The sequence below is a fragment of the Amblyomma maculatum genome, chromosome 3, assembly GCF_055883805.1.
Source record: "Amblyomma maculatum isolate TAMU_Amacu chromosome 3, ASM5588380v1, whole genome shotgun sequence".
Taxonomy (NCBI): domain Eukaryota; kingdom Metazoa; phylum Arthropoda; class Arachnida; order Ixodida; family Ixodidae; genus Amblyomma; species Amblyomma maculatum.
Genome location: NC_139346.1, coordinates 17,469,948 through 17,488,500, shown reverse-complemented (window position 1 = coordinate 17,488,500; position 18,553 = coordinate 17,469,948). Strand labels below are relative to the sequence as shown.

The 18,553-nt window shown below is 46.7% G+C and overlaps 1 protein-coding gene across 2 annotated transcripts in view; it reads left to right on the top strand.

Moving 5' to 3' along the window:
* The first annotated feature begins 621 nt into the window (after positions 1-621).
* Osbp (oxysterol binding protein) overlaps positions 622-18,553 on the top strand; it is a 192,407-nt gene continuing 174,475 nt past the window's right edge. The window contains exon 1 of one of the 2 annotated variants that reach the window (XM_084597322.1): positions 622-1,231. In XM_084597322.1, coding sequence (XP_084453448.1) covers positions 889-1,231 — 343 coding nt within the window. In that variant the 5' untranslated portion in view covers positions 622-888. The remainder of the gene's footprint in view (positions 1,232-18,553) is intronic. The other variant, XM_084597320.1, reaches the window with a different exon arrangement.

Below are 18,553 nucleotides of genomic sequence, written 5' to 3'. Positions count from 1 at the left end.
GTCCCAAATGATTCCCTTCATCTCAAAGCCAAGAAAGAATAGAACAAAATGTGCATTTGTTGCGATGGGAATCGCATTTTTGCCTTTCCACTTTCACTCCCACCTTCTTCTTTTCCTTACGGCGCGGGCCAGGTGTCCACAGAGCAAGTGTGTGTGCCTTTCCCTTCATGTGAACCAATTATTATTATTATTATTATTATTATTATTATTATTATTATTATTATTATTATTATTATTATTATTATTATTATTATTATTATTATTATTATTGGTGACGTTTTTCCCTAGCGACCACTTTCAGGGGCCTTTTTTTACGGGTACGGTTTGCGCCCCTTGTTGCCATTGTCTTTACGTGGATATGGGTGGCTACATATAGGTGGCTAGAATGCCACTACGCGCAGCAGACGACGCGCGAGAAAATCGACTGCGTAAGCAGGGCCGCCCACTCGTACCACCCTATCGGACGTGCGGTTATGGGATGCTGCAAAAGCAAAACACTATCTGTTAGTAAACGTTGCTGTACACCCCCTCTCGAACGTAACCAATGCTTCAAAAAAAAAAAAAAAAAAAAAACTGATAAAACGAATGACTCGTGCCCCTTCTACAAGGTCAATTCCCTTCTACCCCCAGATCACCTCACCTAGAAGTTTATAGCAATTCAGTTCCTAGGAAAACCTTACGCTCAATTACGTTTACCTCAACGTTGCTTCAGGAAGGGTGACTAAAATTGAGAAAATCGCAAGAAACTGGCGTCGTCGAGCGGCGGCAGGCCGCGCGGGGGCGTGGATCGTCTACCGGGAGGCGGCCAAACATGGCCGCCGTTGCGTGACCTGTCGGTCCGCGTCGTACGAGGAAGAAGCGGGCTGCCGCCGCCGCGCCTCTCGAGCCATGAGCAGCGAGGCGAGCCAGCAGCAACAGCAGGGCGAGCCCGAGATGAAGGGATGGCTCGCCAAATGGACCAACTACCTGAAAGGCTACCAGAAGCGCTGGTTTGTGCTTTCGAACGGGCTGCTCTCCTACTACCGGAATCAGGCGGAGATGGCGCACACGTGTCGGGGCACCATCAGCCTTGTGAGCGCGGTGATCCACACGGAGGACTCGTGCAACTTCGTCATCTCGAACGGCGGCACGCAAACTTTCCATCTCAAGGCCAGCAACGAGATCGAGCGCCAGAAGTGGGTCACGGCGCTCGAGCTCGCCAAGGCCCGAGCCGTGCGCATGATGGAGTCCGGTGAGCGCCGATTTGCTTATCGCCTCCGGAAGGGCGGGTTCGCAGCCTGTAGCGCAGCTCTGGGAGTGACAGGCGTTGTGCCCAGTGGCCAAAACTAAACCTGGCACCTTATGCGGTCGAGCAGTTCACCTGGCTGCGAATCGGCCGAATGTGCAGGCAGATTTGCTGCAGCCTTAGTTTTGGATCTCGCTTGTGCGTCTTGTGGTAGTCCCATGAAACCTTACGCGATGACGAAGACGAAGTGTAATAATATGCTTGAACGGCTGCTCTTAGGGCTTTAAACAGCAGCAGAGAGCCCGCAACAAAACTGTCAGTCTGGAAGTGTGCACAAATCTCCTTGCCAGGTTGTCATCTTGATCGGACTTAGCCATTGTTCTTTCTTTCTATATATTTTTTTGTGTGTGAGGGGGGGGGGGGGTAGGTTTTGACATTCGACTTGGTGGTGATATGATTTTCCACAGCGACCACATGTCCCGCCTTTCCTGCTGGTGTCCTCTCTGCATGTCCAGATGTAAGCTTTTGTTGGTGGGCGGCAGCTACAGGCTGTCAAATTTATTAGTCACTGACGGGCTGTAGCTGTAGTTTTTTGATGCACACAGGGCTTATGCAATTTAAGTGTTCTGTCCAATGGGGTCAAAAGAGGGTCATTATTTCGAGCTTGTGTGTAACCTAATTATACACAAACGAGCTTACAGCACTGAAAAGGTGAACCAGGGATGTAAGCCATGCCTCATACATTGGGCTTGGTGTCCAGAGGTGGCAGACTGCAGTTTTCAATGCAAACACGTTGCTTGTAAAATTCCAAGAAAAGCTGGCGATGGTTGTGTTTCCTCGTGAGATTATCTTAAAAGTCCCGACGATGGCCATGTATGCATTCAGCAAGCTGTGTGTGCACGATGTATTACTGGGTGTGTCCAGATGTATCAGCGACCGAAGCCACCGCAGACTTTGCTATGCATGTCATTCATCATCATATACTTGCACTGGTGGACCTTCACGTGGCGGTAATATTCCAGAGTTTCGTGTAAAACTTGAGATGCAAATTCAAGGCACGTGGTGCAATCAACCTAGTTTGCTATCATGGGCCCCTACTAGGCAATGCGGGGATGGAGCTTAAAGGACCTCAGGTGGTCGAAATTTCAGGAGTCCTCCACTACGGTGTCTCTCATAGCCTGAGTCGCTTTGGGACGTTAAGCCCTACAAGCCAACCCAAACCAAACCTTACAGTTGGAGCTGAAGAATCTTTTCCATTTCGTTTCCTAGGGCACAGCTGATTGACACCACCATCTGACCAGAAAGCGCTGTAGTAACACACTTGCGCATTGCAAGTCATATTAAATGCGATAATACTTCCAGTCGTATAGCCTCTCTAACTTTCATTGCATGCGACTGTTCTTCGCACAGGTGTCGTATGATGTTTTGTTGCATATAGCTTACACCTGGTACTCAGGTAGGAGGCTAGCTCATTACAGGTAAACAGGTGACGTACGTAGCCCCCAATTGTATGCCTCCAAACCGAGATTTCACTGATTGCGGCTTTCAGACACTGCATGAAGCATGTTGGTCTGTGTCCAGTAAACACTGAATGCTGAAAGCCTTATTAGGGACCACTTGCAGTGCTTTCCCATTGCAGTCAGTTGTGTGTAGAAAATTTTGAGCAAAGCTCACAAAGGGATCCTAGCACCTCCTGTGGTAAACATTCAGTCATGAAGGGCACCTTGGAGCGCTTATTAAATGTGGGGACATTTATGGATTTTGTGTGCTTCAGGAACACAGGCGCAAAGAGAACTGCTGTATTCAGTGCACAGTTGGAAGTTACCTAGTGAGGAAATCTGAAATTACAGTGAAAAAAAAGGTTTCCATCAACTCGGTTTTTGGAGAAATTCGTTTTCCTTCACCCTCTCACGTGTATTGATGGGGGCCAACTGAAGTTTCATTGCCTTGCAAGTAGTTGGCTGTATGCCGCATCTGGTTTTTGCGGTGACAGCGCTGTGGGCTGGGGAGTGATCCTTCGCCCCTCTCTCTTCTTGCAGCCTAAAAGGTATGTACGTCCTGAGCAGATGTGTCTGAGGGAAGAAGGAGAGGGGGGCCAAGAAGATCACTGTGGCCAAACTAAGAACAACTTGTAGAAACACTGGCTAAGGCAGTTGGGAAACTGCATGCTTTGCACCAAGGCTGATGCAAAGTGAAACTTTTATTTTCAAGCGAATGGAACTCTTAGTGTTACTGAGGCAGTAACACTAAAGCAGTTTTTTTATCTGAAATAGTTATATTAGAGTTCGTAAAGACCAAGTCTCTGCATGTTCCCCACTGGGTTGTAAGTGAATTGAGCAAATCAAGTTTAAATTCCTGATTCATCCATTGTACTGATTGTGGATGCTTAAGTGCATCTGTATTGAAAAAGTCTCAGCACTTTCTGCCTCTAGCCATCAGTGCTTGGCGACCAGCAACTTGGCAAGCCGCACGTTTTTCTGCTATCTCATTTCTTTTTTTTTTTTTTGGTATTTATTTATTTAATGCTGCAGGCTGCCTTTTTGGCTACCAAGATAACAGTGGGTGTACAATGCTTAGGCCACAACAAATCACTACACCATCAAAATGAGAAAAGAAAAACAGCAAACAAAGTTTTTGCTGAACAAATCTGCTTATAAGCTGGTGATAATTGCGTTATGTTCACATCGAAGCGCAGAAAACATCAAGAGTATACACTCAAAAAATTAAATAAGATATACTGAATCATTTGGCTCGAACTGATCAATATGCAGAGGACTAAGGTAATGTTGAACAGCCTGGGAAAGGAACAGTAGTTTAGAATATGTAGCAAAGCACTGGAAGTGGTAGGCGAATTTTCATTTCATTTCATTCATTTTTCCCTTAAAGGCCCGAGGGCATTACATAAGGGGGGGAGCAAACTCAATATACAATGCGAACAAGAACAGGAAAACATTAAAACAACAAGAAAAGAAAACAGAAACAAGATAATGAAAGGGTTAGACGAAACAAAATAAAAAACAAAAATAACTATACCATTAGTAAATGACGGCAAAAATGTTATACAAATTTGCATGAGAAAAACGTTTTCACGAAACTGGTGAAACTTGAGCCGGTTGGTACGTCGTCAATGGCAACGTCAGCAGAAGTACAAACACACGTAAAAAAAAAAATGTCTGCTTAGGACAGGTAGTAACCGCAGATCCGGACGACGAAAGGGAAATAACTAGGAGAATAAGATTGGGATGGAGTGCATTTGGAAAGTACTTGAACATCATGACTAGCAGCTGACCAGTATCACTCAAGAGGAAAGTGTACAACAGTCTCATATTACCTGTACTCACCTATGGGGCTGAAACGAGGTTAACGAAAAGGCTGCTACTTAAGTTGAGGACAACACAGAGGGCTATGGGACGAAAAATAGTAGAGGTAACGTTTTGAGATGGGAAGCACACAGAGTGGGTCAGAGAAACAACTCGTTACTGACATTCTAGTCGAAATTAAGAAGAAATGGGCACGGGCAGGACATTTAGTGTGAAGAGAGGACAGCCGATGTCTCCGAGAGCAACCATTTGGATTCCAAGGGAAGGTAATCGTAGCAGGGGGCAGCAGAAAATTGTGCACGTGGATGAGGTTAAGGGGTCGTGGATTCAGCTAGCACAGTTCAGTTGAGTTCAGTCGTTCAGTCGTGTCCGACCCTATGGACCATATCGCGCCACGCTTTCCAGTCTCTCACTATCTGCCTAACATCACATAACTTCATATGCAGCGCCTCGAGGATGCCATCTAACCATCGCGTTCTCTGCCTATCCCTTCTCCAGTGACCCTCAACCTTTCCCAACATCAAATCTTCCTCCAGCGACTCCTCTCTTCCCATCAGATGACCAGAGTAGCGGAGCTTTGACTTTAGAATTTGTCCCTCCAATGAGCAGTCAGGGTTTATGGTCAACAATATCGACTGTGGCAGTCTAAGAAACTCTCAAGAGTCTCCGCCAGCACCACAATTCAAACGCGTCAATTCTTCGGCGGTCAGCCTTCTTCACAGTCCAACTCTCGCATCCATACATCACAACTGGAAAGACAATACCATGAGTTATACGGATCTCGGTTGGCAGTCTAATGTCTCTGCTCTTTAGTAGGTGGTCAAGGCTAGCCATGGCTCTCTTTCCTAGAAGCAGGCATCTCCTAATTTCATGGCTGCAGTCTCCTTCTGGGGTAATCTTGGAACCCAAGAAGAGAGAATCTGTCACAGCTTCCACTTCTTGTCCCTTGATGCTCCAGGACTTGATAGGGCAAGATGCCATGATCTTTGCCTTTTTAATGTTCAGTTTAAGTCCAAACTTCTCACTCTCTTCTTGCACGCACATCAGAAGTCTTTTGAGTTCCACTTCACTTTCTGCCATTAAAGTGGTATTATCCGCATATCTAAGGCTGTTGATACGTTTCCCAGCAATCTTCACTCCAGCTGAAGACTCGTCCAGACCGGCCCTCCTCATGATGCACTCTGCATATAGGTTAAATAGGCAGGGCGACAGTATGCAGCCTTGTCTCACTCCTTTCTCAATCGGAAACCAATCAATAAGACCATGCCCAGTTCTGACTGTGGCCTCTTGCCCTTCATACAGGTTCCTGAGGAGACAGATGAGGTGAATTGGAACATTCATCTCTTGGAGAGCTTGCCACAATCTGCTGTGATCTATGCAGTCAAACGCTTTCGCATAATCAATAAAGCAGAAGTAGGTGGGTTTCTGGAACTCTCTTGCTTTTTCCATGATCCAGCGAAGGTTGGCAATCTGGTCTCTAGTTCCTCTGCCCTTGCGAAGCCCAGCTTGCACGTTCGGAAGCTCCTGATCCACATACTGCTGCAGCTTTACCTTGCAGGATTTTCAACATCACCTTGCTAGCATGCGAAATAAGCACGATCGTGCGGTAGTTGGAACAATCTTTGGCACTGCCTTTCTATGGAATGGGGATGTAAACTGACCTCCTCCAATCCTGTGGGCACTGCAGGGTTGTCCAAATTTGCTGACAATGTATACAGAACGTTAACAGCGTCATGGTAAAGGTTTTGAAGCAACTCAGCTGGAATGCCATCAATTCTGCTAGCTTTGTTCTTAACAAGGCTGGCTAAGGCCCATTTAACTTCACTCTTCAGGATGCCTGGCTCGAGATCGGTAATCACAACCGTCTTATGTTGGGTTTGTACATCCGGATCCTTCTTTTACAGTTCTTCTGTGTATTCCTGCCACCTCTTCTTTATCTCTGAGGCTTCAGTGAGGTCCCTGCCTCGTTTGTCCTTTATCACGCCCAGCTTAGCACAGAAGCTTCCTTTGATATCTTTGATTGTCTTACACAGAGCTCTTGTGTTCCTCGATTAGCTGTTGTCCTCAACTGCTTGGCACTGTATGTTCAGGAAAGCATTCATATCTCTCCTTGCTATTTTCTGAAAATTCGCATTGATAACCTTGTATCTTTCTCTTTCCCCCATAACGTTTGCCATTCTCCTTTCCTCAGCTATTTGCAAAGCTTCTTCAGATAACCAGTTTGCTTTCTTGCATTTTTTTTGCTTTGGAACTACCTTAGTAGCAACTTCTTGTATTATATCATGAACATCAGTCCACAACTCTTCAGGTTCTCTGTGTTCTAGATCTAATTCTTGAAATCGATTCCTCACTTCCACAGCATATTCTGAAGGAATTTGATCCAGATCATACCTGAAAGGCCTTCTAGTTTTCTGCGTTTTCCTCAATCGAAGCTTAAATTTGGCAACAAGAAGCTGATGATCGGTGTCACAATGGGCCCCAGGCCTTGTTTTTACTTCTTGTATAGCGCTTCTCCATCTCTGCCGGCAAAGAATATAATCAATCTGATTCCTGTACAGACCGTCCGATGAAGTCCATGTGTACAGGCGCCTCTTGTGCTGTTGAAAATGAGTATTCGCTATGGTCAGGTTGTTTTCTTGACAAAACTCTACTAGCTTCTGCCCAGCTTCATTTGGCTCACCAGGACCGAACTTGCCTGCAATTCCGGATATTTCTTCACTCCGGACGTCTGATTATGGAGTGCTGTCTGAAAGGCATTGCAGGTCAGCATAAAATCTCTCAACATCAGCTTCGTCAACAGTAGTGGTTGGTGCATAGACTTGGATAACTGTTATGTTGAAAGGGTGACCTTGGATCTGAAGTGAAATCATTCGGTTGTTTTTGGGGTTGTACCCTAGCACTGCTTTGCAGCTAGCACATGACCGGGTCAATTGGAGGAATATGGGAGAGGCCTTTTCCCGTGCAGTGGGTACAGTAAGGCTGATATGTTGGTTTCAAAAATTCATGCTTAACAGTAGACCGCATTGTTTGCCTTGAAACCACAGTTTGAGAAGCATTCTTACATAATCAACACAGTCTAGCAGTCATTTCTGATATGGAGAAGGCGTATGATACCACTTGGAGGTTTGGTATTTTTAAAGACCTAGCCAATCTAGGCATCCGTGGACTGAGGCTGAACTGCCTAAATGACTTCCTATCCAATTGCTGTTTTCAACTACGCCTGGCGTCCACCTTCAAGACAATGGTGTACGTCAGGGTGTATTCTAAGTGCCTCACTCTTTATCGTAAAAATAAATTCCGTAGCCAAAGTAATTTCAAAGTCTGCTATGTGCTCGGTTTATGTTGATGATCTCCCGGTTGCGTGCACATCATCCAACTTATCAGCGTGTGAAAGACAGATACGATTCGTGTTTAACAGAATTAGTAATTGGGCAGGCAAAAACAGGTTTTATTTTTTCTTTACAAACAACAGTTGCTGTTCCCCTCTCGCTCAATAGAGGCTTGCAGCTTGATCCTACCCTTCGCTTAAATGAAACCGAACTTCCAGTAATGCAAGAACATAAATGTTTAGGTGTAACATTTGACAAAAAGCTGTCATACTTACTGCACATAAAGAAGTTGCAAGTTAAATCTTCCTCACTGTGCTGTGCGATGTCAGTGCACGTTAAAGAACCCCAGGAGGTCGAAATTTCCGGAGTCTTCCACTACGGCATCTCTCATAGCCTGAGTAGCTTTGGGACGTTAAACCCCACAAACCAAACCAAACCAAATCTTCCTAGCTTATTTCATTTCAATTGGCAAGGAGTTCCAAATTTTTGCTCCGGTAGTTTCTGTTCGTCTTTCTCTACACGGTGTGACAAATAGGAAGATTAAAATTACCATTGCTGGCTTGCCTAGTGTTACGGACGGGAATACTGAGTGTACTAAGAGGTTAGGGGTTGTTTGTATTTACAATATTATCAGCAGTAAGAGATGGAGTTGTGTAAGGTTATTGATGTGATGTGTAGTGTGTCAAAAATGTCATTGTTACAAATATTTGAAGTATGCAGTCCCATGGTTTTCATAGCATGCTTTCCTGGTCTCAACAAGGGGCAAATAGGTTTAGTATATAGTTCCCCGTGACTGACTGGGATAATTTATAATTGCGATATGTCACTGCAGCTGTGACCTAATGAGAAGTACAGTGATCTAAGAAAAGTGCATGGAAAGTGCCGCTCTGTCTTTGCCAGAGTAAAACAATTGTACGCAACCTTTTTACACACAGTGTTCCTTCCAAGGCAAGTGGCAGTCAAGCATAGCTGCTAAATATTTGAAGCAAGATGCACATGTTCAATAATTGTCTTCTTTAGCGTCCAGCGATGCAGGGCATATATGTCACAATATTGTCACGACTCAAGCCACAGAGAGCCGTGAAGTTGCACGTAGACGAGGACCCGAGAATAAGGTCGGCTTCTAGTTCCGATCACAGAGTCCAGCACCAGCGTGCATCTCGAGCCAACAACCACTTCGTCGTCATCGGCACCAAGCATGACATTCGCGCGGCGCTAGGCACGTGGCATTATTCCCCCCCTTGAAAGAAAAACATCGTCCCGATGACAAGGTGAGAGGAGAAAAAAAAATTAGGTGTGAGGTGAACTGTACAATAACTCAAGGTCTCACTTGCAGGAAGTGCTCAGTCACGTAAAAAGTACGGCTTTAAGCGCACCACATGCACAATTTCAGGCCGGTGCAGCAGTTTCAGCAACAATACCGGTGCAGCAGTTTCTCGCACAAGCCTTTGTGGCGCACGGGGGTCCACACCCACACTTAGTCCCCTGGTTCGTAGTGGGCTTCCCTGTGCTGAAGGTTATAGTGTGGAGCGTCGGTGGCATGCTGCTCCTTGATGTGCAAGCGGGCCAGCTGACGGGCTTACTCGGCCTGTTCTGCGAAATGGGCGGCATTGGGTTCCACCGCTTCATCCCCGCACGGGAGCATCGCGTCCAACATCGTGCGGGCCTCCCTGCCATATACGAGACGTGGTTTCCTGCGGCGCCATATTGTAGGCGAAGGTGACATACGGCAGGGTCTCATCCCACATTTTATGTTCAATGTCGATGTGCATTGAGATCATGTCCGCCAAAGTTTTGTTGAGTCATTCTGTAGGCCATTTGTCTGAAGGTGATACACTGTTGTTGTGCGATGCTCGGTATGGCTGAGAGTTAAGGTGTCCCGCAGTAGCCGTGCTGTAAACGCTTTTCCTCGGTCAGCAATGATGGTCGACGGTGCACCGTGTCTGAGCACAATGTCGTTCATAAAGAATCAAGCAACTTCGCCGGCAGTACCTCAGGCAAGGGCCTTCGTTTCAGTGTAGCGTGTTAAGTAGTCTGTGGCGACTACGATCCACTTGTGTCCGTTCGAGAATAAAGGAAATGGGCCTAAAAGGTCCATGCCCACTTGCTCGAAGGGTGTGAGGGGTGGTTCGATAGATTGTAACATGCCGGATGGCTTGAGCGCGGGTTTTTTCGTCGCTGGTATTGTCGACAAGTCTGTACGTAACGTCTAACTCTTGGAGAAAGATGTGGCCAGTAATAGTTCTGCCGGACTCGGTTTAGGGTGCGTGTAAAGCCAAGATTGGTTGGTCATGGCAGCCCAGGAGGATTTTGTGCCTTAGATCAGCCGGTATGACTAGCAAGTATGTTTTTGCACTCGACGTAGAATTCTTATAAAGCACCCCATTGAGGAGGCATTACGACGACAGCCCCCGAGCAAGATACCGGGGTATTGTAGGATGCCCACCTTCAAGATGGTCAATAATCAGTCGCAGCTTGGCGTCGGCACGCTGTTTGGAAACGTTGTCAGACGTAGTGACTGCTCCAAGGAAGCTATCGTCGTCGGTGGCATCTGACGAAGGAGGGCCGACGGGCGCGCGGGACAGGCTATCAGCATCGGTATGCTTTCGGCCAGACTTATAAATAACATCGAAATCGAACTCCTGCAGGCGCAGTGCCCAATGTGCTAAGCGGCTACAAGGATCCTTTAAGTTTTTCTGCCAACACAGCGAGTGATGGTCAGTGATGACATGAAACGGTCGGCCATAAAGGTACGGGCGGAAAGGCAGCAACGGCAGCAAGTTTCTCAGGGTTAGCACGGATGCCATCAGCACTCACGATGTGCCCAAGAAACTTCAATTCGGTGAACCCGAAGTGGCACTTTTGAGGCTTGAGAGAAAGGTTGGCAGACCGGACGGCTTTGGGAGCTGTTCTCAGGCGACATAGGTGTTCCGTGAAAGTCAGTGAAAAGATTATCACGTTGTCGAGATAAACAAGGCATGTCTGCCACTTAAGACTTGTGAGCACAGTGTTCATCATCCGCTGGAAGGTGGCAGGAGCACAGCAGAGCCCGAATGGGAGGACGCGGAATTCATAGAGCCCATCTGGTGTTATGAAGGCAGTTTTCTCACGGTCCCTCTCACCAACTTCAGTTTGCCAATAACCACTCCTGAGGTCAATGTAGGAGAAATACTTGACTCGGCGAAGTCGGTTGAGAGAGTCGTCGATCCGTGGCAGCGGATAGACGTCCTTCTTTGTCATACTGTTAAGTTTCCGATAGTCAACGCAGAAACGAAGTGTCCCGTCTTTCTTTTTAATGAGGACTACAGGCGACGACCATGATCTGCTTGAAGGTTGAATGACGCCATTGGCGAGCGAGCATCTCCTTGACTTGCGGTTGGATAGCATCTCTCTCCTGAGGAGACACACGATAGGGCTGCTGATGGATGAGTCGAGTGCCTTCATGCGTGATAATCCGGTGCTTAATGACCGACGTTTGCTGCACTTTAGACGAAGACGTGAAGCACGCATGAAACTCCAGCAATAGATCCTGGAGTTGCCTCTTTTCAGCGGAGGAAAGGCTAGAATTGATGTTGACGCGTGTACGGCATCATCCGGTTTGGTGCTAGGCGTAGCTTCCTCGGAAGCAAAACATTCGGCGACTTCCTGTAGATGGTCAACATAAGCAATGACAGTGCCACGGAACAGATGTCGATGTTCATTGGAGAAATTGGTGACAAGCACCTTCGTCGCTCTGCCGCGAAGGAAACAAAGACCTCTTGCCACAGAAACTCCCAAGGTGAGTGAGAGGGAGACATTAGGCTCAACAACTCGGAGGCCGTGATGTGGCTCGTCACAGGTAACTCTGGCGAGGATGCTGGCGCATGGTGGCACTGTGAGGCTATCATTGGCGACTCGCAGCGTGGAGTGGGACGCACGGTACTCATACTTTTCGGTGGCCAATTTGGCGGAAAACATCACCAAGCGGTTCGGGAGATCTATAGTGGCACCGTGCTCACGAAGGAAGTCGATGCCAAGAATAACATCGCGAGAGCATTCGCGTAGAACAAGAAAAGTCGCGACAAATGTGCAGCCTCGCACCGTAGCCCGGGCTGTACACATACCCAGTGGTGCAACCACATGTCCGCCTGCCGTACGTATGTCTGGTCCGTTCCATGGCGTCATCACTTTTCTCAGTGTCCTTGTAAGCCGCCCGCTAAGGATAGAATAATCGGCTCCCTTATCAACTAAAGCACTGACCTCCTTCGTGTTGACGATAACAGGGATGTCCAGGGAGACCCGGCCAAGACCAGGGCCTGTCAACGTCTGTTCGGAGTGAAGTGAACGGTGTGGCAGCAGAAGCTGGACGGCAGTTGGGTGGTCGGCGTCGGGACGATTCAATGTTGACGGCACGTCGGAGTGAAGCGAGCGGTGCGGCGGCGGAAGCTGGGCAGCAGTTGTGTGGTCTGCGTCGGGGCGATTTAAGCGACATGGCGGTGATAACTGGTCGGCGATGCGGACAACGTCGGGGTGATCTGGTCTGTGCGGCGAAAACTGGACAGGAATTTGGCGTTCGACGTCGGGGCGAATCGAGCGGTGCGGCGGTGGAAGTTTTGCTGCGAATCGGTGTGTGGCGGCCTCGCCCCCAAAGGTCGCCGGAGCTAGTTTTCCCGATGAGGGCTCGAGGAACCACGGCGTCCAGCGGTATACTGTTGTCCAGAGGGCGAAGAGCGACGAGGCGAAGGCGAGTGCGACTCACGACGAGGAGAATGCGGCAGACTACGCTGGCAGGTGACATACTCGGCGATGTCCTGAGGCCGCTGACCAGGCCGTGGACGAGGGCTGTCGGGGGAAAATCCTCTAAGGCCCATCTGGCGATAAGGGCACCGCCGGTAGAGGTGACCTGCCTTGCCCCAGTGGTAGCAGAGAGGGCGGTTATCTGGAGCGTGCCATAGGTCAGTCTTCCGTGGCGCCTGGTGCCGATCTACCCGGAGGGGCAGCAGTTCTGCAGCGTGCACAGCGACCTGAGGTGGCGTGTAAGGCGAAGGGGTAGGTAGCAGGGCTGGGCGGCGTGTGACATCAGCATAAGTCATCTGCTGGGTGAGGCCTGGGGTTGGCGGTGGAACGACTGCACTTATCGGTGGCGTGAGTGCGTTCTGGACCTCCTCACGGATGACGCTGGCCAGGGAAGCCGCGCCAGGAGTAAATGTCCCATGAAGTTGCTGGAGCTCCTCGCAAACCACGGTGCGAATGAGGTCGCGAAGGGAGCTCAGATCTGCCCCGGAATTGTAGTCAGTGCGGTCAGTCGGGGGTAGTGTGGAGATGGAATTCAGTGGTCGAGCGTACTGACTGCATCGCTGCTGTAGCAGTTTCTCCATAACCACAGCTTCAGCCAGAAACGCGGCGACGGTGGTGGGCGGGTACCGCACGAGGCCGGAAAAAAAGCTGGTCTTTAACTCCGTGCATCAGGTGCCGCACCTTCTTCTCCTCACTCATGGACGGGTCGGCGCGATGGCAGAGACGCATGACGTCTTCAACGTACATTGCGACCCCTTCGTTCGGACGCTGAACTCGGGAGGTCAGGGCACGCTCGGCGTCCTCTCAACGGTCACTGTTGGCGTACGTACCGAGGAGCTGGCTTCGGAAGGCCGGCCACGTAGAGAATGTGGCCTCGCGGTTCTCGAACCGTGTCCGAGCAGCGTCTTCAAGGCTGAAGTAGATGTTCTGCATTTTCGCACCGTCGTCCCAGCCATTAAACGCCGCGACCCTTTCGTAGTGAGCTAGCCAGTCCTCGGCTTCTTCGAACTGCTCACCGTGAAATGGCTTAGGGGTACGTGGGGCCTGAAGAATGAGACAGGACGAAGGGGTGAAGGGACTGTCGTGGTACGGGCGGGCGATGTCGTTGCCATAGCTAAGGTCTCTTCGTCAAGAGGGAAGGCCTTGGGGGGGGGCAAGCCTCGGAGCCGGCGGCTTGTACGATGAACAGGAGTGGTCACAAGAGGCGGCCGCGTTGGGTCGTCCGCAGAAGAAGGAATCATCGATGGCACCTCCACCAGTGTCACGACTCAAGCCACAGGGAGCCGTGAAGTTGCACGTAGACGAGGACCCGAGAATAAGGTCGGCTTCTAGTTCCGATCACAGAGTCCAGCACCGGCGCCTCTCGAGCCAACAACCACTTCGTCGTCGTCGGCACCAAGCACGGCAGTCGCGCGGCGCTAGGCACGTGGCAGTATTTTTAACCCACACATGTTGAAAAATCACAAATCAATGCAGTTTCGTTTTGATCAAAATAACATTTGTTTTTTCAGTGTTCAAATTAAAGCTAGCTGATTATTATGTCGAGATACATAGAATTTCATTGCTTATATCATTTTCGTTTTGATCAGAATAACATATTTGTTTTTTCAGTGTTTAAATTAAAGCTAGCTGATTATTATATCAAGATACATTGCTTATATCATTGCAGTTTCATTAAAAGAATGTAGTGTGAAACAGCGTCGAAAGCTTTCTTTATGCCTATAGATATGCTTTACAACAAAGTCATGGTTATGAAGAGCAGATAGCAGAAATACAGCAGAGCAGAAATACAGCCATGAACATGAACCTGCTAGAGATAAATCCATGCTGATGAGGACAAATAATGTTAGTATCAAGAAAAGTTCTCAGTTGGGAAGCAATTTTTCAAAAAGAGTATTGATGACACTCAGTACAGATACTAGACTGTAGTTAGATAGGTTGTTAGGATCACCAGATTTATGTATCAGAACAACATTTGCAGCTTTCAAAGTATCGGGATATAAGCTAGAGTCTTGTCGCGTGAATAAATGTTCTGCATAATGGAACACAAAGCAAATCACTCTTGTCCTTGATAATCTTGGCCTGTATGACTTTCGGCCGCTTTATTCGTGGTCATGTTTGCAACAGTATCTTTCTTAATAGCTAGTAATGCTTGAGAAATTGAATTCACTATTAACATACCTCTTGACGGCACTAATGAAGTAGGCTGTGCTCTGTTCTGACCGTATTCTGTGAAGAATTGATTATCTATTGACAATTTATCAGGAATGATATGCTTTCTTTTAACTGTTCCAGTAACTTCCTCAATCTTCCATACTTGCTTAGTATCATTTCCCTGTTGATTAACCAAATTAGTATAATAATATTTTTTATTTTTCTCATCATTGCCATGGATTTATTTCTGTAGTACTTAAATTGGCCCAAGAAGTAGGCATTTGTTCGATTGCTTTTGAATACTTTTTTTCTATTTTAAAACTGTATTTCATCCAAGTATGCTGCTTATAGTTGCGCCACGAAAACTCCCGCCTTGACTTGGTAATTTCAGCGTAAATAGCTGATATGAAATTGGTACATTCTGTATGAATGTCACTATGACAAATGTTCGAAATGAATAGATCATTGGTACGGCTAGGACAGTTACAATTGTGACTTGAACGTGGGAGGAACAAGAAAGTCGAACAATCAATCAATCAATCAATCAATCAATCAATCAATCAATCAATCAATCAATCAATCAATCAATCAATGTGTTTTATTTTTGCAATGAACAATGATCAGTAATGTGTAGGTCACAAACACCAGCACAGACATTCATATCACGGTCACATAAAAAGTGATCAATAATTGTTGCAGATTGATGAATGATTTTAGTGGGCATATTGATATTATTCTTGAGCTTGAAAGATTCCAGCAAAAATATGTAGTCAGGACAGTAATCCTTTTACAGGTTGATGTTGAAATCACCAACTAATGGATTAATAAAAGAACCAGAATGGACTCTATATCGGATATGAATCAACTTGTGCGCGAGTTTTGCGGGAAATATGCCTGTCTTGTAGTACGTTGACGACATGCCGCTGCAGCATCTACCTTCTGTGTTCTTTAATTTCGGGGCTGCAGTTCAGTCGTTCAGTCGTGTCCGACTCTTCGTGACCCTATGAACCATGTCACGCAATGCTTTCCGGTCTCTATCTTCCTAACATCACATAACTTCATCTGCAGTGCCTCGAGGATGCCATCTAACCATCGCGTTCGCTGCCTACCCCTTCTCCGGCGACCCTCAACCTTTCCCAACATCAAATCTTTCTCCAGCGACTCCTCTCTTCTCATCAGATGACCAAAGCAGCTGAGCTTTAACTTTAGAATTTGACCCTCCAATGAGCAGTCAGGGTTTATGGTCGACAATATCGACTGGTTTGATCTTCTGGCAGTAAAAAGTTTTTCCTTGGTTTTAAAACCTTGAAAGGAATCGGCGAGCTGTCGATAATCTATGCAGTTTTTAATCAAAGAATAACGTCTCCATCTCATGGTGTTGTGTAACCAGGGATATAGGGTACTTCTTTCTTGAGCCAGGTTTCAATTACATCGATAAGGTTGTATTGGAAAGAATGTTGCGATAAATGTTAACAGTAAGTTGGTCTAGGTTTTTATTTAGGCTGTGGACATAGAAGTGGAAAATAGTAAGGTTCTCTTTCTCGTGTTATTTAGTGTTGATTTCTTCAGTGGAAAAGGCCACGATTCTGGACTACCTGAACAAAGTCATCGTCAAAGGTTAATGCAGAACATGCGAGGTATCTATCTTGCGCATCAGCGTTTTGCCATCTGATACCCATGTGTTTTTCCACTGTGTTTTCTTTTTGATTTTTCGCATTACCCAGCAGAATTTTGTTTTCGTGGAACAAGTGTTCATTGATAAGCTTTTTCGCGGTTTTCAAAATTCTATCTGATTTTTCTAGAAGCAAACTTGGCAGTGATGTTGTGTGTGTGTGTTTTTGTCTTTTGATTGTGCACGATGGAGAGGTTCAATATCGGACCCGTTGAACTCTGTGCTCAAAGCAATGACAGATTGATGTCATCATTGCATTCAGATTTTCACCGGGTGCCGGAGGGATGCCTTTGATTTTGAGGTTATATCTTATGCTGTATTGCTGCAGTTTTGTTGATTCTTTCCTGAGAGTTTTCACTTCATTTTTGAGTCTGTTGTTTTCCTTTTTAATATCCTGGCTACGTTCTTTAACTTCAGAAGGTCTATTTGAGCTCTGCGATGTCTGTTATAAATTTTGAATTTTCATTGAAAGGTTTGGCAGATCCCATTTGAGATTCTTTAAATCCAGGTTTAGTCTCTTTGTTTAGTGTCAAACTAAACAAAGCTGAAACGTGGAAGCTAACGAAGAGGGTTCTACTTAAGTTGAGGACAACGTAGAGGGCTATGGAAAGAAAAATGATAGTGATAACGTTAAGAGATAGGAAACGTGCAGAGTGGGTCAGAGAAATAACTCAAGTCACTGACATTCTAATGGAAATCAAGACGAAATGGGCATTGGCAGGACATGTAGTGCGAAGAGAGGATAACCGATGGTCGCTTAGGGTAACAAACTGGATTCCGAGGGAAGGAAAGCATAAGCAGGAGGTGGCAGAAAATTAGATGGGCCGATGAGATTAAGAAATTCGCAGGGGTCAAGTGGATGCAGCTTGCACAGGACTGGGTTAATGGAGGAATATGGGAGAGGCCTTTGCCCTGCAGTGGGTATAGTTAGGCTGAGAATGATGTACTCGAGTTAGTCGTAGCCTTTGCATACTCCTTTATGGTTGAAGGACACTTATCACCCATATTGTATGCTAACGGAGCAATCCAGGAGATGTTTGCAAATAAAGACAGGATACACACCTGGAAGAAGGTGGTTAGGCTCTGTTTGGTTGTGAAGGCTGCCTGCATTGCTCCGTGATTGATGTGGGCTCCGTCATGTAGTGGTTATATAGGGGATGCCGTCGATTTTGGGTAGTAGTGTGCAGATGCGGCGGAGGGGACCTTTGTGGACATATCACCTGTGGTGACAGTAAAGCCGCTTCAGATCCTGTTCCGCAAAGGCACATTTCTGGAATGAATTAATGATGCGGTTAACCTCTGTTTGGTTGTGAAGGAAGATGGAAAATAGCAAATATAATCACAGGGAATTCAGCGCAACATAAACACACACAAGAAAGAGCATACCAGAGGCACTTCACTTGTGTGTATATATGTTGTGCTAAATTCCCTGTAATTATGTGTGATAACCAACTAGCTCAGCAGTTCACTTTCTTAAAGGGACAGAGCACTGGAATTTAGGTCTCAAATTTTTTTTCGGCGCAGTGGGAAGATTGATGTCTAAAAGGTTCGATTCCATAACGGTTTTGGTAGAAACGCTGTAGAAAAATTTTGCCGAGAATTTTTTGATCAGTGAATGCGTTCATTTTTATGTAGTCTGATGCTGAAAACCATGAGCAGTGACCGCGATGACGACTGGTGGTCGGCAAAAAAGACGTACCGAAAACAAATATAAATTTAACTCTCCAGGCAGTAATTCGACATTTTTTGCTTAGAGTAACGTCCTTTTCAGTTTCACACTCAAGGCTGTTACGGCACAATAACGCACGCCTTGCCGACGAAAGTTGTACTGGGTAGTATCATTGCTTCATTCATGGAATTCCAAACACTGTGGCGTTATCTAGTGGCAAAGCCTGAAAGCATGCCTCTCACAGTGCGAAAGGATGGGTGGTTTTTATTTAAGGACGCAGTGGAGAGAGTGCAAAATATAGTGAATTGTGACAAGCACTCCTAGAAGAAAAAAGAACAGCGTGCACTTGCGCAAATCTGCGACATTTTGCTGACATGTAGTCACGGGGGGTACTACACCGAAAGTAAT